General features: G+C 34.6%; 1 protein-coding gene across 1 annotated transcript; it reads right to left on the reverse strand.

Annotated features, from left to right (window-relative positions):
- Positions 1-737: 737 nt before the first annotated feature.
- TENT5D (terminal nucleotidyltransferase 5D) lies at positions 738-16,764 on the reverse strand. Its single transcript, XM_004780575.2, has 3 exons — positions 16,632-16,764; positions 9,578-9,699; positions 738-3,553 (listed from the first exon to the last, which is right to left on the reverse strand). Exon 3 carries the CDS (start codon positions 3,532-3,534, stop codon positions 2,362-2,364), a length of 1,173 nt encoding a protein of 390 aa, XP_004780632.1. The 5' UTR covers positions 3,535-3,553; positions 9,578-9,699; positions 16,632-16,764; the 3' UTR covers positions 738-2,361.
- Positions 16,765-26,342: the final 9,578 nt, after the last annotated feature.

The following is a 26,342-nucleotide window of genomic DNA, read 5'->3' on the forward strand; positions in this document are numbered from 1 at the left end:
TTATTCCTAACAAACAGAATGAAATAATACTGTCTTAGGACAACTAGCCTAATCCTGGAGAGACACTCAATGCTAAAGATAAATATTTTTCTGTTTGGTTGGTAGCAAAGGACAGCCTAGCTTGGTGATGGTATCTACAGAAAGAATGCCACAAGAAATAAAGCTATAGCTATCTCTTTAGTGATACCATTTCCATTCAACAGGTTTGGATTCTCTATCTGGAAAAAAAAATCTTATATGCCAGTTCTGAATTCTTCCACTACAATGAAAACACATACTTGAAATGTTAGGAGGAAGCTGATAGCTTTCAGACCATTCTTCCAGCAGGACTTAAAGTTTTATGAGAACACCATAGAGAATTTGCTTTTTAGGGGAAAAGGTTCAAATTTTCAATTGGACCAAAGGAACCTAAGGGAGCACATGAGGGAGCATCCTCAGAATTCTGCTATTCAGCAGAAAATGCTATGAAAATACTGAACCTTTAACCATTACCCATAATTACTACAGCCCTTTTATTCTTAAATACTTTATTTTTTGGAATTGTTTTTTCGTACTATTGATATAGCATATTCTCCTTCAGTTTTATATGCAAGCACTTCCACTAAGTGAAACCTAAAGATTGTGCTTTACTGCAGAAAGATCAATCATTTTTTAGCCAGTACATTCATTATGTTAATAGATTACTGAATTTTCTCTTTAATATAGTATTTATAAATTCTTTATTTATCCCAAGCAAGGTGAATCCATGTTTAAAAGCCTCAGAGTTGTATGCTGGATAATTATGTGCATGTGTATATACACATAAATATATTTTAAATATAATTCTTTAAAAATATACTGATGGCCAATGGTGTGGTGGTATAAAACATCTTGGAAATATTGATTATTTGAAAGTGCTATATTTTATGTAATTCTTGTGTCCAGTACTATAATGCAGAGAAGAGATATTAAGCACAGTTTATAAGTGACAAATTCTCAGAATATGCCTTTTGGATCATGTTGTGATGAAAAAAGTCAGGATGGTCAATGAAAACTGAGATGGAAACAAAAAATCAGAAGCGAGTTAAAATGATGACATTTTCTGATGATCTTATCTACATCCATTCAGGACAGTTCCCCTTCTGTCATCCCAGTTAATATTGGTCATGAATTATTTTCTTCATTATGGGAAGAAAATATTGTTTTAATTCCACTAGTAGACTTCCTAGCAGCATATTTGATGTAGTGTATAAATATTCTGATAACCTGATGAACATATGCAATTGTTGGAAAAATTATAGTATTATGCAAAAACTCACATGAGGAGGCACTTGAGTGGCAGGTTATAAACTGATGTTTGGTAAGACCAAAATGAAAAAAAAAAAAGCTTCATTTAGCAATAATGAAAATATTTTCACTTACTAACACTGAATGTCTCCAAATATACTAAGATGTTACACAAATAGATCATAAAAAAAAATAGTAAATAACATGCATGGCTAAAAACAAAAAACACTACCTTTTTTTGTTTTTTTGTTTGTTTCTTTTTGTTTTTTGCTATTTGCCATTTAGACCCTCTAACAGATGACAGAAAATTTTTGCATTCAGAGTTGGTCATTTCCATTCTTTTCAACTTATTTAGTGGGAAGAATGAAGAAACCTATAAAACTGACTGCAGTATTGGTTTTACAGCTGGATGGTATTAATCTTCAGATCAAAAAAATAACTAACTTATTCGACAGTTGACAAATTACTAATGTCCAGTGTTCTTCAGAACAAGTTTTTTCAATGTTCCTTCAAACCATAGTAAGATTTTGTATCTAACCCAATTTAATTGGAAAGCAAATTAAGTGCTTGTAAAGTCCAGAGTTTTATCTCTTCTGCATCTGTTGCCTTTGAAATTAGGTATTTTTGTTAAGTACTGAAAATTCACTGATGGTAATATATTCACTAGAAAAAAATGAAGTGAATGAAACAAAGGGATTGATTGAACACCAAAGTGGTGGCACTTGTATTTACTGTATCTTTGGACCTTAATACATGTGTCTGTTCTATTATGTTTTAATCAGAGATGCAGGCATCTGTAATGTATTTGTCAGAGCAAATTTGAAAGTCTTACTTAAGACTTAGTGAGATTTGAAAATCATTTTAAGTGATCCACAACATTTGAAAGTTATAATAGCTAATCAATAACACTTGAAAATCATTTAAAGTGGCCAGTTCATAGATGATATTCTATTTACTATAATGGTTTAAGCTATAATTGATGGAAAATGGTAACTGCACAAAAATAAAAATAGATCTTAAATTTTATGGATTTTAGAAACTTGCTTTATGAGGTGTTTAATTAAAGCAAAGTTTCTGTTGTATGCGTGTTTGTTTTTAAACCATACCATTTGGCACATGAAAGTGCAGTGGGTGGTATGGCTGAAAGAAAATAGGTGGTGGTCCAGAAGTTACATAATAAGTAGGATACCCTCCCTCAGCAGCTAAGTATGGAGCAGGCTGATAAAAACAAGTTACATTATCTGTATTGGGTAGTATATTCTGTTCTCCAAGTACTTTTAGAGCCATAAGGGTGATCATATTGAGTGTTTGCCTTCTTTCATGACCCATGAGACAAACAGTGCTTTCATTTACAACTCCACGCAAGGTCATAAGGTAGTCATATTTGCTCTTTTCTTCACCTATGAAATGGTTACGGAGGTACGATTCAATCTTCTTTTGCTGTTCTGCTACATCAGGAAAATCAATGAAGAATCTAGAACACATATAACGTTCCAGTGTCTTGATTTCTGCTTCACAAGCTGGCTTAAAGTCACGAACCAGCAAGTTGCTATACTTTAGAAGGCCACCACCTCTAATCTCTTCAGGTTTTCTAGTAGATATAAGCTTGTATTGCAAATGTGTCATTGCTTCTTGGAAGTCTCCATACATGCTTTCAGCTACCACAACAGGATAGGATTCTTTGGTTAGTTTGGCATTTTTGTCACTGTAGAATTCTAACATGGGATCCAAAACAATTTGAAAGGAATCAACACTAAATTCAAATTGTCGTCTGAGCGAATTCACAAATTTTAGCTCTACATTCTTTCCAGTGTTGTTTGAAAGAGAAATGAGACTCCAGCGATCATGCTTATTGCAGACTTTGACCATCTTTTGCACATAAGCCTCTTTCATTGTCTTTAGGGTGATCTTTTCCTTTTTTACACCTTTTGGTAAAAAGTCAAGCAGACAACCAAGAACTGCATCTTTAACAACTTGAAATTCCTGATCGCTTGGTAGTTCAACACCAAAAATAACATCTAGATCCTTATAGCTGATTCCATTGTGGCTTGCAAGTATATAACTTGCTGTGGATCCATTCAGTCGGGTATCTTTAACAATAATCCCTTGCTTTATCAATTGATTTTTCACAACTTGAATGATATATTTTGGTTTTACCTCCAGTGTGGGGAAATTCCCCCTTCCGTGAATTGGAATTACTTCATCTAACACTTGATTCAGTGTTATAACTTGATCCCAAATGAGATTGCTAAATCTGATTTCAGACATTGTAAAGACAGTAGATCAACTAAAAAGCAAGCAAAACATTGAGAGGAAATGTTAGCATTGCAAAATCAGTGTTATATCTAAAGCACATGAAAAAGTTAAAAACAGACTTACCCTCAACATAAACAAAGCTAATGCTATAAAGAAAATTGTCACTGTACCTAATTGTGTTTAAATTTATTTTTTAAAGTTTTTATTTAAATTATAGTTAACATACATTGTAATATTAGTTACATGTGTACAATATAGTAATTCAACACCTGTTCAACAGCCAATGCTCATCATAGTAAGTGTACTCCTTAATCCCCATCACCTATTTTACCCATCCCCCCACCCACCTTCCCTCTGGTAACCATCAGTTTGTTCTCTATAGTTAAGTAAGTGAAATAGAAGCCACTATGATTAAGTCAGAATTGTTAGATCCATTGGTGCATGCAAACAAACATTCTGAGGCAATTGTTAGAGCTGTAATTATTTTTTTATGTAAAATGGTGACCTCAATCTTTATGTAAATACTATAGTGATTATATTTGGTATAATTTTTGTCATTAAATTACCATAATACATCATTGATATTAATCACCATGAATTTAAAGCGAGATCAAAGAGCATGTGTGTGTGTGTTAGACCCAGCTGACTGAAGGCATAATGTTTAGAAGCAATATATAGCATCCTTAAACCAAAAGCTTTAGGGCATTTCATACATATATATGAATATATATATGGGGTACATATGAAACCATATTTCACATATACTACAGCTCAAATTTTAAAGACAATTACTAATGGATACTACATATCCATTAGGGTATGAATTCCTTGAATTTGAGGATAAAGAAGGTACCCAATTCATCACCTCTTCTATGTGTCCAGTAACCTTTTAAGAAATGTTGGTTAAAGGAAATAATAATTGGGAGAAAAACCATGAGAAACTCTAAACTTTAGGAAACAAAATGAAGGTAGCTAGATGGGAGGTTGGTGGGAGATGGGGTGATTGGGTGATGGGCTTTAAGTCAGGAAAGTGATGCAATGAGCACTGATTGTTATACAAAACATAAATTATTGAATACTACATTTGAAATTAGTGATGTATTATAAGTTGGATAATGGAATTTTTAATTTAATTTTTATTTTTTAAAAATATTTGACAGACAGATCACAAGTAGGCAGAAAGGTAGGCAGAGAAAGAGAGAGAGGGGGAAGCAGGCTCCCTGCTGAGCAGAGAGCCCAATCTGGGGCTCAGTCCCAGGACCCTGAGATCATGACCTGAACTGAAGGCAGAGGCTCAACCTACTGAGCCACCCAGGCACCCTGGAAAATTTTTAAAAAAGAAAGAAATTTTGGTTGAAGGAAATAATAATTAGCACACATTGCATGGAGCACTGTGTATTATACGCAAACAACCAATCATGGAATACTAATCAAAAACTAATCATGTACTGTATGGTGACTAACATAACATAATAAAAAAATAAAATAAATAAAAAATAAAAAATAGAAATATGTAAAAAAAAAGTGAAAAATACATGAGACTACTCCATTTGTCTCCAAAATGAGAGCAAGGATATACAAAACCCTGAGATTCCTGAGCTTTAAAAAAGGTTTTCTACAAATGTGCAATATGATATGTTCAGAAAATTTTACGGTTTGGGGGTGTTAAGAAATTAAAGTTATAAATACTATAAATGCAATTGTTAAAGATAATACTATTATGTAATTTGGTACAATTACAACTACTACGCAGATCTTCAAATACTCTATTAAGCTGTTTAAGCAAATAAAACTAGAAAAATAAAAAAAAAGTGGTAGTTATTGATGAAGCTTTGGGTTTAGGTTTTCTTCCCTGAATTCCAGAAATTAAAAAAATATATATGAAGTTTAAGGCAGATTTGTGTAGGCAGTATTCATATTTTGCCTGTGTAAAGAGCTATTGGTACAGAAACTTAATATTTAGAATTTAATGTTGTATTATTTCCCTAGTGGAACTAGAGCAAATATCATCATATTATTTGACATCTGTAGAATCAACTTTTTTTTTCTTTTTTCAATTTGTTTTCTTTTTGTTTATTTAATTCCAGTATAACTAACATACAGTGTTATATTACTTTCAGTTGTACAATAAACTGATTTGACTATTCTGTACATTACTCGTGCTCAGTGTACTTTAAATCCTCTTCACCTATTTCATCCATCCCCCCACCCACTTCTCCTCAGATAACAACAAGTTTGTTTTCTGTATTTTAGGGTTTTTTTGGGGTCTTTTTTCTTTGTTCATTTGTTTCTTAAATTTCACTTATGAGTGAAATCACATGGTATTTGTCTTTCTTATACTGACTTATTTTGAATTGACTTTGACAGTCCAAGCATTTTGCAAAAGGCCAATTAAGCAATGGCAAATCTATGTCAATGGGAAGATAAGACTAAGACTAAACATATTCTGTTTCTGTATATGAAATCTCCATATATGTGAATAAAAAAGTACTTATTTTTATTATGGGAGGAAATGGCTCATATAAGGTATTCTTTGTTTCATTTTAAGCCACATTAATTACTAATGTTCAGTAAATTTTGTTAGCAATGTCAATATACAAATCAATCCTTAAAGATAAATAGGCTGAATTGACTATACACCAGGTTGTTGGATTTTGTTTATTCATCCATCAACAGAAATGGTTTGTATATTGACTTTAGGACATTGGAAAAAATAAAATGTTACATGAAGAACAGATTATGCAGTAAGAACTGGCAGGCCTATTTCCTAAGTTCTCTTCTGGAAATATCACTGAATTGTTTTAAGCTAACAAAATGTGTTACCCTCAAATTCTCAAACTGGAAAAACAATAATTAATAACGTTGCTGGTTTCATGTCAAGGCCTAAGCAAGGTCAATCATTTATCTAATATTTTAGAAATATCACATGTAAACTATACAACTTTAATTGATATAGAAAACTTTCCCCAATTCCTTTTTAATATGTAAATTTCTATTGCAACTGGCAATTTTTCCTTTTCTTATGGCAGATATCCATTGTCAATATTATCTAAAAGTTTAAAATTCAATGCTCCAATCCCAGGCCTATAGTCCCCCTGTAAACCTATACCTAAAATTATCAATGATCTGAAAATAAAGATTGTCTACATTGGTATACTGACATTAATATTACCACATTCTTTTCCACATAGAAGGATATTTATGTACAATATGTGTACATAATGTACAAGGATACTTATGTACAAATAAAACCCTCCAAAGTCATAAATAAGTAATTGTCAAAATGTAGGAGTCCTTGGTCAAAAAGTCAAGAAATAGGAAGTCTTACTTTAGAGGGAAGGAAGGGCCAGAATTTTGTTTCCCAGAAAAAAATCATACTATGATCTTGCAAAGACAAGAAAGAGGTTGTCCAAATTTTAACTTCACTTTACACAAGAGAAGTGATGTAGGGAAATTGATCATTACTGTACAAATATTTGGTTGCTGCTTGATCACCCATGTTAATGACACCCCAAATTTCTGGTTTTCAGAATTATCTAGAGAGCTTAAAAAATACACATATAGAATATTTGAGGCCTGTTATTTCTTGTTAAAAAAATAACAGTGACACCAACTTGCTAAAATGTGGTAAAGCTCATTTGGTTGAGCAATATATTACCTAAATATCAAAATCATAGTTTTAATAACCAGTTTTTTTTCACCTTTCTGTATCCACAGCTACATAAACTTATTTTTAAAATCAAGACCATTTGGAGGGCACCTAGTTGGCTTAGTCAGTAGAGCATCTCTGCTGTCAGAGTCTTGAGTTCAAAACCCATATTGGGCTTTTAACCTACTTAAAAAAAATTAAAAAAAAATAAACAAAGCCGAAACAACAACCAGCAGCCAGCAGCGGACCCGGGGCACCTCGACCAGCAGCGTGGTGCCCTCGGTTCCCCCAGCATGGCCCCCTCGGCCTGGGCCATCTGCTGCCTCCTGGGGGGCCTCCTGCTCCATGGGGGCAGCCCCACCCCTGGCCCCAGCGTGCCCCGCCTGCGGCTCTCCTACCGAGGTACCAGCAGTGCACGCCCTGTTCAAGGGTGCGTCTGTGGGAGCCCGGGACCCTGTGACATCCCCGGCTCAGGGGTGCCCAGCCAGGCGCTGGGCAGCCTCTTCTGCTCACCGGAGGGATGCGGTCACTCCCACACAGCCCGTGGGAAGGACTTCACGGTCATTCCCGGAGATGGTGATCCAGCTGCCGCCAGAGGCGGGACCTGGGAGGAGGGCAGGGGCAGGTCCCCGGAGGGGGGAGGAGAGAGAGGCAGAGATGCAGGGGGACAACTTGAGGGGGGCTTCTGAGAAAAGGAGAGAAGCGTGGAGGTCCTGAGAGGCCTCAGTAGGGATGGGCAGGGAGAGATGGGGAGGGATGGAGAGGACAGGTCTGGGGGAGGTGTGCACTGAGCCTGGGCACCTGTGAGAGCCTGGGCCAGCAGCCTGCAGTGGAATCCCTCGCCCTGTCCCCACAGCCTAGAGGCCCCCACCTCCCATCTGCCTCTTGTAGCCCACTTCATAGTGCTGGCTTTTGTCCTTCCCTTTCTGTCCCAGAGGCTCTTCACAGCCCAAAGGAGATCACAGCCTCCCCTCTTAAAAAAAATAAATAAATAAATAAATAAACAAAGCCCTTTTTCTATTGAATTAACATTATTACTGAGGAATTTCAAGCTACCATTTTACCTACCATCTCTACAGCTATGTGTACATGAGATGCAAATTAGAATTTTTAAAAATAGCCTTAGAAAAAAAGCATAGTTATGAAAATAAATGTTTTTTAAATCTTTTTTTAAGATTTTACTTATTTATGTTTGACAGAGAGCAAGCTTAAGTAGGGAGAGCAGCAGGCAGGAGGAGAGGGAGAAGCTCGCTCCCTGCTGAGCAGGGAGACAGATGTGGGGCTTGATCCCAGCACTGGGATCATGACCTGAGCTGAAGGCAGACACTTAATGACTGAGCCACCCAGGCCCCCCAAAGATAAATTTGTGATACACACACACATATAGACATATAAACATACATGAGCATATAAAATATTATGAAATATATGTCACAATGGAATAAATATAAATGATTGACATGGATCTGGAATTTGTATACACCTCTATCAATGCTCATCTCTATTAACATGGATAATTAAGATCTCAAAGCAATGTTATGCTTCTCTGGCACATCTATTTTCACATAATGTACAATATCAATATAATGTAATCACAGATTTCACATATGACATTAAAATAATTAGACTTATCTTCATGTGTGGGTTATGGCTCAGCAGTTAACTGTCATATTTCATATAGCAAAGTCAAATACTTATATATATATAACAAAAACATTACACAACTTGGAAAATTGAATTGCTGAACCAAAGAGAATGGCTAAATATAAACTTCAGATGACTATCATATAAAAGGTGGGAAAACACTAACAAAACCATTCACATTGTTTACATTTGCCATGGGTAGAGCACAGTTCTTAGTTACTCAAAGTGTGTTTATTGAACGTGAAATATAAAGCTATATTTTCACAGACTAAAAACTCAAGTTCAAGGCAGAAATCCTTCAATATTGTGTCACACAAACCCAAATAGAAGTACAAAATCTGAAATTTTCTTAATTATTCTTCTCCAAATGTGTAAATCAATAGTATTTTGCAGAGCATATAAGTCTTGTTCTGACTCTCTGACTTCTTCCAAATTATTCATCCTTGAAGCTATCACTTTTTCCATCTAGCTTAACCAACACTAGTGTGCCCATAATGTATCTAGCTATAGTAAACACAGAAAGTAGTTTCCATTATTCAGCTAGTTAAATTCATTGGAATGCAAGGCAAGATGTGTGAGTTGGCAAGACTTCACAAAGAACTGCAAATAGACACTTGTATAATTGTTCTCCCTATCACCACCCTATACAGCCTATAGTCCTTTTGACTATAGGATCAAAAGGAAAAATAGTCACTCTTTTTGTATTTGTATTAATATTAGAATAATATTTTCAACAAGAATGAAAAAAGGTTTAAGACTTACATTGGGAGGATTACTTTGAGAATGCAATACAGTTGGATTAATATGATGATTCAGTGGATCCTTTAATAAAGATAGTGATTTTCATTTTATCATTGAATAAAATAATGAATCAATCAGGAAAACTGCAGGAAGAAAAAATGCGACAATGGAGTTCTTTTATAAATGTTATACATAGGTTAATGTGATCACTGGTCAGTGGTCCTACAAATTACATACACATAGACATATACATATACAGAGAGATAAAGAGACATAAAGACTGACAGAAGAAATGATTCTAGCATACATCAGAATTACATAGTTGTGATGTTTTATAAACACATAAATTCCTGGGTCCTGCCTTCAAAGTTTCTCATCAAGGTCAGAGGTAGGGCCTGAATATTTGCATTTCTACCAACTCTGCAGGTGATGATACTGCTGCTCAGGGAGAGACAACTTAAGAATCACTAATGAATAGAAAACTGAGAGGTAAGTGTAAAGGAATAGTAGAGTCCCAATAGCAGTACCTAGTCCCTCATAATTTGGCTATTTCTATTTAATCTAAAGCATTACTTTGAATAATCTAGATAATTCTAATTGAAATAAATGTTCTTGTACATTATAGGCTTTTTTTTCACATTTTAACAGTTCAATATTATTTTCTCAACTAAGTATTTAAGCAAATAAAAAGTTTATAAACTTTGAATTAGGATTCTAAAAACAAGTCTAATAGTATCACTATCATAAATAATTGTATACAGAAGTGGATTCTTATGCTTTAGAAACTGTCACTACCAATATATATGTATCCTACATATAGATAAACAGATTTTGATTACAATGTATTATATTAGTTCAATGAACTATTTTATATATATATGTATATATACATATGTACATATATAATTTATCTATTGGAAAAAGGTATGGGATATTTTAGCTGGTATACTGCTTTTATTTCTAAGAAGGAATACTAATGTCTGTGAGAAATGGTAAGAAAGGACAATGCAGTAATTTACTTAAGCTATGGCTTATTCACAACCAGCTATTATCTCTTTAAAAATACAAATACCCATTTCAGAAAAAAAATAGTGGGCGCCTGGGTGGCTCAGTGGATTAAGCTGCTGCCTTCAGCTCAGGTCATGACCTCGGGGTCCTGGGATCGAGTCCCACATCGGGCTCTCTGCTCAGCATGGAGCCTGCTTCCCTCTCTCTCTCTCTGCCTGCCTCTCTATCTACTTGTGATCTCTCTCTGTCAAATAAATAAATAAATAATCTTAAAAAAATAGTATTTTGGCATATCATGAAGAAAATATTATGGTTGCCAAATAATATTACTTTGATATTTCCATGTTATATTCAATAACACAGTAGAATACCCTGGATGACATTAATAATATAATACACTAAATAGAAAATAAAAAAACAAAAGTGTTAATTATTTCTTAGAAAAGTCTTGCACTGTTTTCACCCTGACAAAAGTAAAGAGTGAAGTAATATATTAACCTAAGAGAAAACTCCTACTGATATTTGACTCATTCAAATCTGAAAGAACAGTTAAGAAAATATTGATAGGATACCTATGGACCCATAAGTCAGGCCAGGATCAGAAAAAAAACCCTTACCCCACCATGATTACTGCTTGTATCTGGCTCAGTGATGAAAAATGTAAAACATGTACTATTTTGTCATTTTGCACTTCAAAAATAAAGTTTTAATGTCAATCAAATGGTTCGTTAATCATACCATATTTTTAAAATTTAATATTTGCTGGGGAGTGAAGTGGTACTTGTAAAAGGAATAAAAGTATTACAATAGCTATGTAAGGATAAAGAAGAAAAACTTTTTTTTTTAAAGATTTTATTATTTATTTATTTGACAGAGAGAGATCACAAGTAGGCAGAGAGGCAGGCAGAGAGAGAGGAAAGGAAGCAGGCTCCCTGCTGAGCATAGAGCCCAATGTGGGACTCGATCCCAGGACCCTGAGATCATGACCTGAGCTGAAGGCAGCGGTTTAACCCACTGAGCCACCCAGGTGCCCCGGAGATAAACTTTTTAATTAAATTATCTTAATAGGTTTAATTTTTTTCTTGTATCCTCAATACTGGAGACAATTTTTTCCTTGCTTCTTTATTGTGCAAACCCAAAGCACAGGGATGGCATCAGAGATAACAAAGCAGTGGAAGGCAAAGCAAGTGAAGTTTAAAAAATATATATAAAGTAAAATGGAAGTTAAAAACTCAAAAGAATCAGTTTTTCTTTTCAATTCAACTCATTAGTTCTTTGTTCCACTAAAAGCAGAATAGGTTTTGCCTAAAAGGAAATGTAGAAATAAGCCTGTGTTGGGGCATCTACATGGCTAGGCTGGTTAAGCATTTGCCTTCGGCTCAGGTCATTATCTCGGGGTCTTGGATTGAACCCCAGGTCAGGCTCCCAGCTCAACAGGGAGCCTGCTTCTCCCTCTCCCTCTGCCATTTCCCTGTTAGTGTTCTCTGTCTCAAATGAATAAATAAATCCTTAAAAAATAAGTCTGTGTTTAGAGTGTAATTGTAGATGCAAAATACTTTAAAGTAAATTTGGTCTCTTTTTATTTATTTTTATTTTAACTCCAGTATAATTAACATAAAGTGTTATATTAGTTTCAGGTGTAAAATACAGTGATTAAGGAATTCCATACATCACCCAGTGTTCATCACAAGTACACTCAAACCCCATTACTCATTTCACCTATCCCCCGACCTACCTTCCCTCTGGTAACCATCAATTTGTTCTCAATAGTTAAAAGCCTGTTTCTTAGCTTGTCTCTTTTTCCCTTTGTTCATTTGTTTTGATTCTTAAATTACACATATGAGTGAAAAATCATATGCTATTTGTCGTTCTATGACTGACCCATCTCACTTTGCATTATACTCTCTAGCACCATCTATGTCACTGCAAATGGCAAGATTCCATTCTTTTTTATAGCTGAATGATGTTCCATTGTACTCTTAATAACTACTATTAACATTAAGCTGTGTGATAACCTCCAAAATATTTATATAAACACTATAATCATAATTCATTTATCAACCTAAATAGGCACTATTTTATAATCTGTTAAAAATAAATATCTTGATTAAAAGTCATTGATTATAATAAAGTATTTGCTTGTTTATCCTTGTGGACTTTTCTATTAGCCCATGTGGAGTTTAAGAAACAAAAGAGATGAACATAGGGGTAAGGGAAAAAAAAAAAAGAGAGAAAGGCAAGCAAACCATATAAGGCTTTCAACTATACAGGACAAACTGAGGGCTGATGGGCAGGAGATGGGCTAAATGGGTGATGGGTATTAAGAAGGGTGCCTGTTGTATTGAGCGCTGGGTGTCATATGTAAGTGATGAATCACTAAATTCTAATCCTGAAACCAATATCACACTATATGTTAACTAACTAAAATTCAAATTAAAAATTGAAAAGAAATATAATTACAAAAAAATCTTAAAACATATTTCAGGTTAAAATCTGGAAAAGGATGAATTTTTTTTAACTTTTATTTTTTAAGCATTTTATTTATTTATTTGATGGAGAGAGTACAAGCAGAGGGAGCAGCAGGGAGGAGGAAAAGCCCACTCCCACTGAGCAAAGAGCCCAACACAGGGCTTTATCCCAGGACTCTGGGATTATGACCTGAGCCAAAAGCATAGGCTTAACTTACTGAGCCACCCAGCCACCTCAGGATGAATGTTTTAAAAGAAAAAGTGTAAAGGTAAAGCTGTACATTTCCAAAACTTTTAATATAGATAACAATTATAATATTGGTTTATAATTTAACTTAGAATGGTTATATGAGGCTTCTATTATTGTGTGTATGGAATTTTTATATTATTAACCACAGTGCTTAAGTCCTAATACAATACATATATCACAAAACACTGTATTACTTATTCCATAATTCACTGTTGATGTTAAAAGTCTATAGCATTTAAACATTTAGGAGGGACTTTTCAATACCAGTTTAGTCATTTTCAAATTTGGTTCTGAAGAATAAATCTCATGATACTGATGTTAAAACAGTTCCGATTTAGGTTAATTCACAAAACTATTTCACTTGTCTGAGATTCTATTAATGAAATGAATGGGTTCATTTTCCAAATTTCTAGCCTCTTACTAATGCATTTCAGATAATGATGAAATTTGAGGAAAAAAACATTTATTTTTAAACTTACTTAATTAAAAATGTTTTAAATTATGCTAAAAACGTGTGATAACTTCATTTTCAACTACTAGAAGTAGCAAGGTGCTCAGAGATGCTATTGACCTTATTGTAATTATGCTTGCCCATGCAGGGAAGGGTAGGAAAACATCAATTTCTCCTGTACTGAAAGATGGTAGAAATGTTTAAAATATCTAGTTTCTATTAATACCCACAAAACGGCAGGCAGATAGATTCTGCTTTAGTGTCACTTATATCCTGGTCTGCCTTTCCCTCTACTTCATGACCGTCTCTTTTCAAACACCCTGCTTAGCTCCAATTTTTGTTCTAATAGTGTTCTTATTGAGAATTAAACATGAATCCTGGTTTCCTGTCATTGATGAATAGGGAAATAACTTATTCTTGAAATTCTTATATGTGGATGGAACCATGCTAAAAGAGGGTTTTGGAGATAAAAACTCAGGTGAAAGGTGCATTGGAACAATTAAGATCAACATTCCAGGTTCTAGAGAAAACAACACAAAGCCTCAAAGAGAAACAGCTCTGGATTTAAAAACAGGATACTCAGAAGTTTAAAAAGAAGCTACCTTCCCCCTGTTTAAACCCCTGCCTCTGATCCTAGAGAAATCTTATCATTTCCTTCCCATACTGCCCCAACTCATATACATAAGCTTTCTTGTGTTTGCTTATATTTTTTATGTTGCTGTGGATGTTTATTGCTTTAAAGTGTTAGTGTGCAGTTTAAGGAAGTCATCTCCCAAATCTCAAGTTTAGCACCAATCCCCTTGTAATGGGAAGTGTGAGACCTCTCAGTAGTACCACTTTCTTCTTCCTATGTTCCTTACAGCGGCTGGTAAAGGCTGATAGCTATGCAAATTCAACAGTCACCAAGTCAGAATTCTTTTGCTTTTAGTGTACCCAATGCAAAGAGTTGCTGCCTCTCCAAACTTCCACTAACCTCAAAGAGTGGAGATGGTCAGTGAGAACTCTGGTTCCCTTAGGGTGGAGTGACAAGGTAGGGAAATCATTGAAAAGACTGAAGTACAATAGGCTTCCAAGCAACTTGTGAGCTTAAGCTACCCAGTGAGATAAAATCTCCATCTTATCTGCACTAAACACTGTTCAGGTCACCATGACTTTCACAATATATCCAGTAACCAGGTAAGCATCCTCCAAGTCAATCCAGATTTGTTACCTCTTTGTGCATAACCTGTCAACATATATGGATCAAAGAACAATTCTCTGGAGACTGAAGGGAACTATAGGCAACAACATATATACCTTCCATATGACTCAGGAACACTATCTGAAGAGGCAGAATAGTAGGAATCCACCAGAATGTTCCATAAAAAAGCCTTAGCATTAAAAAAATATATATTTGTTAGCCTGTTTCCCCTTCTCCCTTCACAGCACCTTTTGGACCATAAAAACTCATTTCACCAACTGTTGCTCTCTTCAAATCCATCCAGATAACTGGAATGGGTTGGGGATGTGGTGCTAGAATGTGATTCTGGAGTGGGCCTGCTGTTAAGCACAGAAGAGAAGGGGAATGGTGGCCAGAGAAAAAGAAAGAGAAATGCAAGAATTAAAATAAAAGAAAAGGAATAAGGGGAGAAGGAAAGAAAGAAAAAAATTAAAGAAGAAGGGAAAGAGAGCAAAGAGAGCAATCATAATAGCTGTCAGAGCCCTTAAGCCATGGCTGTTCAGCAACAAGTGGGTACTGACCGTACTTCCCCCAACAGATCCTTAGAGTCACACTCACCCACTCTACAGATTTTTCTGCCTCCCAGGTTTATCCCCCCCTTTGTAGTGTAAAACTATTTCCATAGCAGCCTATGGGCACAGAATTTAAGGTGGTTCATAGCATTGAATTATATGGGTCCCACTTACTCCAGGCTGGTATCTCTCTATTACTTTCCTTTCTCCTTTATTGTAGGGCTTTTGTCCAGTGGCATAATACTACTCTTTCGTTCACCCCACACAAAAACCCAATTTCCTCTACTTCCCCAAAATGCTGTCTGACAAATGTCTTTCCCCAACACACCCACAGACACCCTGTTCCTCCATCTTCAAACATTGCCAACATAAACACAAACTTAAATTCATGCTCAAAGGGCAGTATTTTTGAAAGTAGAATTGCTTCAATGAAATCCACTAAATTTATAACTAGTAATATTAAATGTATTAATTGGATTTTTGTTTCCAAACTTTACTTCCATTAAATGTTTCTACTAGCACAAAATAAAGTTCACTTTTAAGGTATCTAAGGACTATACAAAAGAGATAACTAATGGGTGCTTTATAGAAGGAAAAATAAATCTTGAAAGGAAGTTTAGGATTATAGAAAGAAATATATACGTAAATATACTTAATTAACTGTAACATTCTTTCACTGATACGTAATAAACAAAATATCTAAAAAACATGAGGTATAGACTTTAATATTTCACTTTAGAAATGTGTGAAGTTTTCAAATCATTCACTATCTGGTTATTTATTGAGATGTAAATGTGTTAGTCAATTAATCTGCAGGGGTTGTAATTCCCTTAACATGGAGCTTTGAATAAGCATAATTCTAGCTACTGCATCAACATATCAGTTATATTTTGTTTATCATCTATAAGTGTTGACTTAAGCACAGAAAGTAAAATTCAAACATAATTACTGATGCCTTTTTCATCACATTAACTGAGTTCAATTTTACCACAGCCATAATTATAGACACAATGGTTAATAAAAGAGCTAATTTTCTAAGAAATTCAATATAAATTTCAGTTGAATAAAATAAGTTTTTGAAGGAAATGTCATTCCAATGTCAATTTCAATGTCATAGTTGAAACTAAAAGGAAAAGTAGTGAACTTCCTTTCTATGAGATTTCTCACCGTGTCTTTTGGTAGCACACTTTTTTGAGTTTAACAACACTACTACTCTGAAGATTAACTTCCTTTTCCAGAGTTCCCCATCAACTGATCTCCTCACATTCTCTGCACCTCAGTTGCCACAACACCATGGATACTGTTGCTAGGAAACAAAGAATGGATTACTGTTGCATCATTAATGCTCTTATAGTTGAAAATATTTTCAAATGAGAAATTTATATAAGGCAATTCTAAGTATGAAATCTCAAAAAATTCCAATGTTATACAGGACATATTAAAGATTAAAAATATATGCCTTATGTGACTTTAACTTTAATAAAAAATAGTAAAGATAAATAGGTAACTGAAACGGATATATATATATATATATATCTCCAAACATTTTTGTTTTATCATAACTGTCCATTTACATAATCAAAATTAACTTGTAATTTCTGAAATAAAAACTTTGGGGACATATATCTATTTAATTTTCACCTCCCAAATGACCATTGTTTTAAAAGTCCTTGAACAGTTACTAAATATTATAGTTGATTAACATTTTATCATTGTTATGAGTGCCAAAAATTAATATAAAAGCCTTTCGAAAGATAGAGTTCTTTCTAACATAATGTTTTAATATAGTGTGACCAGTTTATAGAAATCATCCCATAACTGTTTTTAATAAAATATCAGAATTGAAAAGAGAGGCAAACAAATAGATTATAGGAAGGAAAATATTTGTCAAAGCCAATGATCCAAGGGATATGTTTTGGATAGTCCATGTAGTCATTCTGCAGTGAAATGTAGAAGGGAAATAGTACACTTTGGAAGGACCAAAGATGAAACAAGATAGTTGCTCAATTTTTTTTCTGGCACTATAATATATATCAGAGGAAGTAGATAAAAAATTAATAATATCTAAGGGTATAAATCATATGTTAAATCAGAGTTTAATTTGCATAAGAAAATATATCTGTACAGTTTCTAAAGGAAACATACAGAAATTATGTATTTCATGATATGTAATACCAAATACATATTTAAAAATTTTAACTTTTTGAGTTCTGAATTTTTAAACATGTAATCAAATGGTAAAAATGACCAAAAATTATATAATGCTCATAATATGTCAGGTACTAAGTGCTTTAATTAACTCATAATTCTTGCTCAGAAAAAATGTAAAGGTAATCAGAAGACCCAAGAATTATGTGAAACAAATAGAGAACAATTTATACAAATAAATTAATGAGTAGAATAATAGATAAAATAGCCCAGTGTTAACTAAGGGACCAATAAGCACAAGTTCGGGTGGAGGGTTAAGTAGAATTTAAAGAAGTTAAAGCAATGTAGTAATAAAACAAGATAGTACCTGTAACCATAGAAGATTGAAAGAGTCTTGGGAAAATAAAAAGCTAAAATAAAAGTCAAAAAACAACTATCACTAAGTAGCTGTTTAGTGATCCAAATATCTGATTTAAGTCCCGTTGATTCCAAAGTTACAATTCCCAACTCGATTAATTTTGCTATATCTCTTTTGACTCAGTTTGATATATTTTAAAAAAATCATTAGAGATCTTTTTTTTCCCCCAAATAGCAGTGATTTTAAAACTTAGTGAGTCAATTGTCATATTTTAGGGCAAAACAATTCCTTCCATGAGTTCCTAAGAAAAGTGGTAGAGGAATCATGCTCTGAAGAGCCAGAAAGGTAGATATCAGGAAAATTAAATATGGTATAGACAGTGAAAAATCATTCTTAAGTGGGTTTCTGAAAATGAACTGCTAGTAAACCAAAAAAACTCAATATCCGAAGTATATAGGTAGATACATCCTTGGCCAGTGACATCTATCCTGAATGACAACTATCTGTCCTCATGTATGAGAGAGTCAAAATAAAGCACTAACATCTTGGTGGGCTTATCAGGATGAAGAACAGTTTGCCTAGGGTTTTTCACTTCACCTTCTTTTACTGGTAAAATACTGGTATAATTTAAAAGCTATACTATGTTTTTTAAAAGGTATGCTATGTTTCAGGGTGTCAAGTTCAGGCTGATTTTGATACATATTTTTGCCTTTTTGTTTCGCTGATTCAGATTGACTAGTCTTTAAAAACAGACACTCCCTGGAGTAAACTACGAGATCACATTTGGTCAAGAATTTTAATCAAAAATCCAGATGCCAACATCCATCTAGTATTAGTTGGGCAAAGGAAAAAAGTAAGAACAAACTGAGGTATCAAAAGATCTTGGGTTAAGAAATTAGAACATTTTAAACAACAGGAAGTTATTGTGATGCAATACAATGCTCTGCTTTAGCTTCTAAAATTTCTTTGTATACTAAGTAGTCTATGATTTTTTTCCCCAAGAAATCTTAATTTCTTTATTTTTTTTTTGACTCAACAATTTTTTTAAAACTTTTTGTTTTTTTCTGAAACGTTCTTGTTATGAGCCTTTTGTTTTGTTCTCGTTAAATGCACTCGACCCAAAATTGGTTTGGCATATCGAAAAGGAGACCAAGGAGGGATGGGGGGCCGGGGAAGGGATGGGAGAGGGGAGGAGGCCAGTAGTCTATGATTTTTAAAACAATTAGATATGCCCATGGAGTGCAGATAAAGATGGGTCTATATAAATGCTATTACAGTTCCTTTTCTGAAATGCTTTGGGTGGTGGTAGGGCATCTTTTAAATTTCTGAATTTTTCAGATATTAGAAAGGCAATATGGGAGTATATAGCATATTTTATATAGCATCTCCAATGGGATCTGGAGTCGCACCTTCTAATCCAATACATTTAATATTTTTGTAAGAAACATCCCTATTCACACCAAAGGGAATAAATAAGTACAATAATTAGCACCTCACATTTCTAGGTTTTGTTACTAAACCAGTTCATGTTAGGTCAGGGTTTGCCACCAAAAATAATTATGAAAAAATTTATATTTTTAGAATTTTTAAAAAACTTCTCAACTGTGGATAAGGGGCTGTGGTTGTGTATAGCCTGAATTTCCATTAGGAATGTCTCTAGGCAAGAAAAACAGTTAAGAATGTCAATAATAACAATTCCTATTGATACATATATTATCTAAAGCCAGAGTTTTGTTTACAATCTCTGTGATAAATATTTGTTTGAATTTTATAATTACATTTGAATTTCACTGATGAAACCCATGCACATAGTCAACACTTTTATATTGAAATTTTACCTGAGACTATAATCACTCAAACTAACTAATCTTAGTTATAGTTCCTCATATTTCAACAACTCCTAGTGTTTATAAACTATATTTATATACATTATATCATAAGCCTGAAAGGTAGGTAGGGCAGCTGTTACAATGTCATTTCATGGATGAGGAAATAGATTCATAAGGATAAAAGTTTGCTCCAAAGCTGTTTTATCAGGATCTCTTTTGAAGCATGACCAATATAAACAAACAATCAGTGCTGAACACATTGTATAGGAAAAAAAATTTAAAAAAAATTGTGGGTAAGGTCAAAGAGTTAGAAAGCTGTGAAGGAATGGCTAAGGAATGCTCATCCATATGTTTAATGCCTTAAGTCCCAATACAAGGTCTCTCAGAGTTGTTTTCTACTTAAAGATACAGTTTTGCATTTGGCTTTTGAAATATACTTCATTACACTTACAGCAAAAAAATGTAACCAGAACACTGATTCATTAATTGTTAACTAGTCTTTCCAGTATAGACATATGCAAGCAGTACTATTTGTACACCTACTTCTCATTATTAAATAATACAATGATCTTCATCATGTTTTACTGGTGCACAAGTAAGGTCTTATAACTGTATTTCATCCCATGAAACAAATTACATTTAAAAATAAAAAAATGAAATGTTATTAATCATAAGATATAAGAGTTATAAAAAGACCTAAAAGGCCATCTAGTCCATTCATCCAACCAATTATTGAATTCTCCATGCAACAGGCCTACATAACATGCATACAAATCTAACTCTAAGTATCCCCATTGACAAGTAATAAACTCTAAAGTGACCCATTCCAGCTTTGGATAGCTCTGTCAGAAAGTTCTTATGCTGAACTAAAATCTGTCATTCTGTTACTTTTACTTACTAGTTCTAGTTCTACTGCTTAGGTAGGTAGACAAGAAGTTATCCATCATTACCACAAATATTCTTCAAATATTTGAAGACTGTGTTCAGGTCTCCCATGAAGTATCTTTCCCCTAGGCAAATAAATAACCTAATTCCTTCAACAATGCTTTATAGTGTAAGGTTTTGAATCTCCTTAACATAGTGATCACAATATTCTGAACATGTTCCACTGGTTATGGTCAGTGAACCCAGGAAAGACTCAGCTCCAGTAACCAAAAACTGTGGGCTGGGGTAGTAGGGAAACTGAACTGAACACTCAGGTTGCCTGAACACTCTGAAAAGGACTGGAACATGAGTCATTTACCAGGCCCTGGGAGGAATGAAATGGCTGTGCCATGACTGGGCAACAACTCTCAGGGAAGTGGTGGCCCCCCAAAGGACAGTAGGGTGACACCCAGCTGTGACCTCACAACAGTGGAGCAGGGTGCATGTGCGAGGCCGCAACCACTCACAGTCCCAAAGACACAAAGCACAGAAATGTTTGTGGGCCCCAGAAAAATTGAAGTGGGCATGAACTTAGAAATACTGCAGAGGTTGATGCATACAGAAGTTGAGATGGTTTAACCCAGACGGTTTACTGAAAAGGGGATACTGCAATCTTGCAGCTCTGGGATGGAGATGCAGTCATGGTCACTTTTGCTCTGACCCTCTGAAGAAGCACAGAAAGTGACCAGGGATCAAAAGTCACACAGATGACCAACTCACATTGAGCCCATCTCCCTGACAAGGGGTGGGGCAACTCTGCACAGACAAAGACACCTGAGAAGCAAAACAGCAGGCCACTTCCCCAGAAGATAGACTGGAAAAAACAGGTGAATAACAAGCCTATGGATTCCATAAGGCTGTAAAGCTACAGTGCCAGGGGAAAATAGTGTATTGAGCTCCATGTGTTTCCTCATGACTTGTTTACCCTTCAGTCTAAAATTTTCCCCTCCATCCCTTCCTCTCTCCTTCCTTCCCTTCCTTCCTTTCTTCCTTTCCTTTTCTTTCCTCTTTCTCTCTCTCTCTTCTTTTTTTTTTAGCCTTTTACCTGTTTCAACTAGATTCTTATATTACTGAGTTATGTTTTTGAGTCACCTCTAAACTTTTTTTCACATTTATATTTTATAGATTTATGTCTCATTCTAGTTCTTTTCACTTTATTCAATATTATATACAATTATATATATATATATTTTGCAATCAAAAATTGCAAGAAAGCATCATATATATGATGCTTTATTACAAAATATATATATAATTATATATTATATATAAATATATATTTATATACAATTGTTATTCATACATTATTTATATATTATATATTATTTACATATTATAAATATATAATAAATAAATAAATATTTATATATATTTATGTATAAGTAATATATATATTGCAAAAAAGCATATATATATATATTTTTTTGTGATTTTTGATATAGTGTTTTCTAACACACAGACCAAAATTCACTCAGGAACAAGTGGAACACCTAAAACAGGTGATATTATAGTATCTCCTTTACCCCCCTTCCTTTTTCATTATTTTATTCCATATTGGCTTTATGTACTTTTCAATTGTAGCTTCTGACCACTTCAGATTTTTTTCTAGGGTGCATTTTGATTGGGTTGTGGTTGATATTTTGGACTCAGTTAATTCACTCACACATCTTCCCTTGGGCAGGATGATTAGCAGGAAATCACAACAAAGGAAAATACCAGAGACAATGTTCTCTGCCAAAGAGTTAGTCAATATGGATATAAGTAAGATGCTGAAGATGGAATTCGGGATAGCAATTATAAAGTTAATAGCTAGGCTTGCAAAAAAAAAATCAGTGACAGTACAGAATTTCTAAGGGTGAAAATGAGATCTTATCAGGCTGAAGTAAAAAATGCTATGAATGAGATACTTTAACAGCTCAGGCCAATGAGGCAGAAGTGAGAATAAGTGATCTAGATCTTACAGAAAGGGAGAAAGTTGAGGGAAAGAGAGAAAGACAACTAATAGCCCATGAATAAAGGCTTTGAGAATTTCATGATACCTTGAAACAGACCAATGTCCGAATTCATGGGATCCCAGAGGGGGTGGAGAGAGAGGAGGTAGAAGATGTATTTGAGCAAATCATGACTGAGAACTTCCCTAACCTTGGGAAAGAAGCAAGCATTAATGTCCAAGAGGCAGAGAGGACCCCTCCCCAAATCAGTAAAAATAGATCAACACCATGACATGTAACAGTGAAGCTTGCAAATCTTAGAGACAAAGAAGATATCCTGAAAACAGCTAGAGAGAGGTGTTTCCTTGTTTATGGAGGGAGGAATATCAGAATAATATCAGACCTATCCAGAGAAACCTGGCAAGCCAGAAATGGCTGGCAAGATATATTCAGCATACTAAATGAGAAGAATATTCAGCCAATAATACTTTATCTAGTAAGGCTATAATTCAGAATGAAAGGAGAATTAAAGAGCTTCCAGGACAGACAGAAACTGGAAGAATATGTGACCACTAAGTCATCCCTGAAGGAAATATTAAGGGGGATTCTATAAGTGAAGACAGACCCCAAAGGTAATGTAGAATAGAAAATGACAGAGACAACCTACAGAAATGGGAACTTTGCAGACAATACAATGGCACTAAATTCATATCTTTCAACAGTTACTCTGAATGTAAATGAGTTAAATACTCCAACTAAAAGATGCACTGTATTAGATTGGATTTAAAAACAAACAAACCCCACAAAAAACAAGAGTCATCCATATGCTGTCTACAAGAGACTCATTTTAGACCTGAAGACATCTCAAGACTGAAAGTGAGGGGATTAAGAACAATTTACCATGCTAATGGACTGCAAAAGAAAGCTGAAGTAACAATCTTCATATCAGGCAAATTCGATTTTAAACCAATGACTGTAGTAAGAGATGTAGAGAGACACTATATCATACTTAAAGGGTTTATGAAACAAAAAAAATCTAACAATTGTAAATATCTGTGCCCTCAAAGTGGGAACAGCCAATTATATAGACCAATTAATAACCAAAGTAAAGAAACATATTCATAATAATACATTAATAGTAGAAGACCTTAAGACCCCACTCACAGCAATGGACAGATCATCTAAGCAGAAGATCAACAAAGAAATGAGGGCATTGAATGACACACTAGACCAGATGGACTTCACAGATATATACAGAACATTCCATCCTAAATCAACAGAATACACATTCTCTTTGAGTGCACATGGAATTTTCTCCAGAATAGATTAAATACTGAGTAAAAATCAGGTCTCAACTGATACCAAAGAACAGAAATTATTTCCTACATATTTTCAGAACACAATGTTTTGAAACAGGAACTCAATCACAAGACATTTGGAAGGAACTTAAACAATTGGAAGTTAAAGAGCATCATGAATGAATGAGTCAACCAGGAAATTAAAGAACTTAAACAATTCATGCAATCTAATAAAAATGAAAACACATTGGTTCAAAACCTATGGGATAGTGCAAAGGCGGTCCTAAGACGGAAGTACATAACCATCTAAGACTCTCTCAAAAAATTAGATAAATCACAAATACATAAACTAATGTTACACCTAAAGGACCTGCAGAAAGCACAGCAAATAAAACCTAAACCAAGTAGGAGAAGAGAAATAATAAAGATTAGAGAAGAAATCAATGAAATAGAAGCCAGAAAAAACAGTAGAACAGATCAACAAAACGAGGCTGGCTCTTTGAAAGAAATTAATAAGATTGATAAACCTCTAGTCATACTTATCCAGAAGAGAAGAGAAAGGACACAAATTAATAAAATCATGAATGAAAGGGGAGATATCAAGACCAATACCAAGGAAATACAGATAATTATAAAAACATATTATGAGAAATTATACGCCAACAAATTAAGCTATCTGGAAGAAATGAATGCATTCCTGGAAAATTATAAACTACCAAGACTGAGACAGAGAGTTTGAAAATCTGAACAGACCAATACCTCACGAGGAAATTAAAGAAGTAATTGAAAACCTCCCAAAAAGCTAGAGTCCAGGGCCAGATGGCTATACAGGGGGAATTCTACCAAACATTTAAAGAGGAAATAACATTTATTCTACCAAAGCTGTTTCAAAAAACATAAATGGAAGGAAAACTTCCAAACTCTTCCTATGAGGCCAACATTACTTTGATCTCCAAACAAGACAAAGACCCCATCTAAAAGGAGAATTACAGCTCAAAATCCCTGATGAGGGGCGCCTGGGTGGCTCAGTGGGTTAAAGCCTCTGCCTTCGGCTCAGGTCATGATCCCAGAGTCCTGGGATCGAGCCCCACATCGGGCTCTCTGCTCAGCAGGGAGCCTGCTTCCTCCTCTCTCTCTCTGCCTGCCTCTCTGCCTACTTGTGATCTCTGTCTGTCAAATAAATAAATAAAATCTTTAAAAAGAAAAATCCCTGATGAACATGGATGCCGAAATACTCACCAAGATATTAGCCAACAGGATCCAACAGTACCTTAAAAGGATTATTCACCATAACCAAATGTGATTTATTCCTGAGATGAAGAGGTGGTTCAACATTTTTGCAAATCAATCAACCTGATCAAGTGCATTAATAAGACAAGGACCATAAGATCTGTGAGGCATTTAGGGGAGAGGGGCAAGATGGCAGAAAAGTAGGAGACCCTGTTTCAACCGGTCCCCTAAAGTGAGCTAATAATCTACCAGAACACTCTGAACACCCATGAAACCAGCCTGAGATGTAGGATTATACACTTCTGGATCCCCATGGGGGCAGAAGATGCCAGTGAAGAGATAAAGTGTACTGGGAATGATAGTACTGATATTGGAGGATGAATAGAAGGAGGAGGGAGCCACCAGAAGCAACCCATTGGAAAGTAATATCCCAATACGAAAGTGCCCTGTGACTGGGGACCAGCATTGACTTGGAGTCTAGTTAAAATGTTAGACCTGGAGTCTAGTTAAAATGTTTTAGGTGTTTAGAGTCATGGGTGAAGACTGCAGAGAAAGTTAGGCTATCTACTAAATTAGATATTGGAACAAACTGAGTTATTGGTAAGTAATTTCCTGGTTATGATGCCCAGGAAAGGGCTAATTTATTATCTTTAGAGATCTAAGATATTCTTTTTAAAAACTTTTGCTAATGTTTATTCTTGACCCTTGGAAAAGCAAGAAATAGGCAGTGTGGCCCTAGAAGCCCTTATGAAGGTCTTCAGCACTACTGATGGTGCCTTCCCCTTAACTCCATTGCTTGTTATATCCTTAACATATCTTAACTTTCCCATTATAATTAACGATGTATAATCTAGGAAGTTAACTAGTTACTTTTGACTATTAGTAGTAGAATAGGATTGAAAAGACAGATAATTAATATGTTTAACTTTAAAATGTATGACATATTTCTGATAGCAATTTTACCTTTTTAAGAAAGTTTCTGAATATGGATAATAGGATTAAATTATATTCCTTGAATAATCATACACTGGTGACCTGGCAAGGCAAATCTACAGGATAAAGTGATGACAGATGACATGATAAAATGATGACAGATACCAGGCTAAGATCTAGAAAGGAGTTTATGCACAAAATAATTAACATATGAAAAATTGAGACCT

This window comes from Mustela putorius, unplaced genomic scaffold (genome assembly GCF_011764305.1).
Source record: "Mustela putorius furo isolate JIRA1106 unplaced genomic scaffold, ASM1176430v1.1 tig00001021_pilon_pilon_pilon, whole genome shotgun sequence".
NCBI classification, from domain to species: domain Eukaryota; kingdom Metazoa; phylum Chordata; class Mammalia; order Carnivora; family Mustelidae; genus Mustela; species Mustela putorius.

What these genes read in the sequence shown, in the direction of transcription:
- TENT5D (XM_004780575.2), bottom strand. Translation starts at nt 3,534, where the DNA reads ATGTCTGAAATCAGATTTAGCAATCTCATTTGGGATCAAGTTATAACA.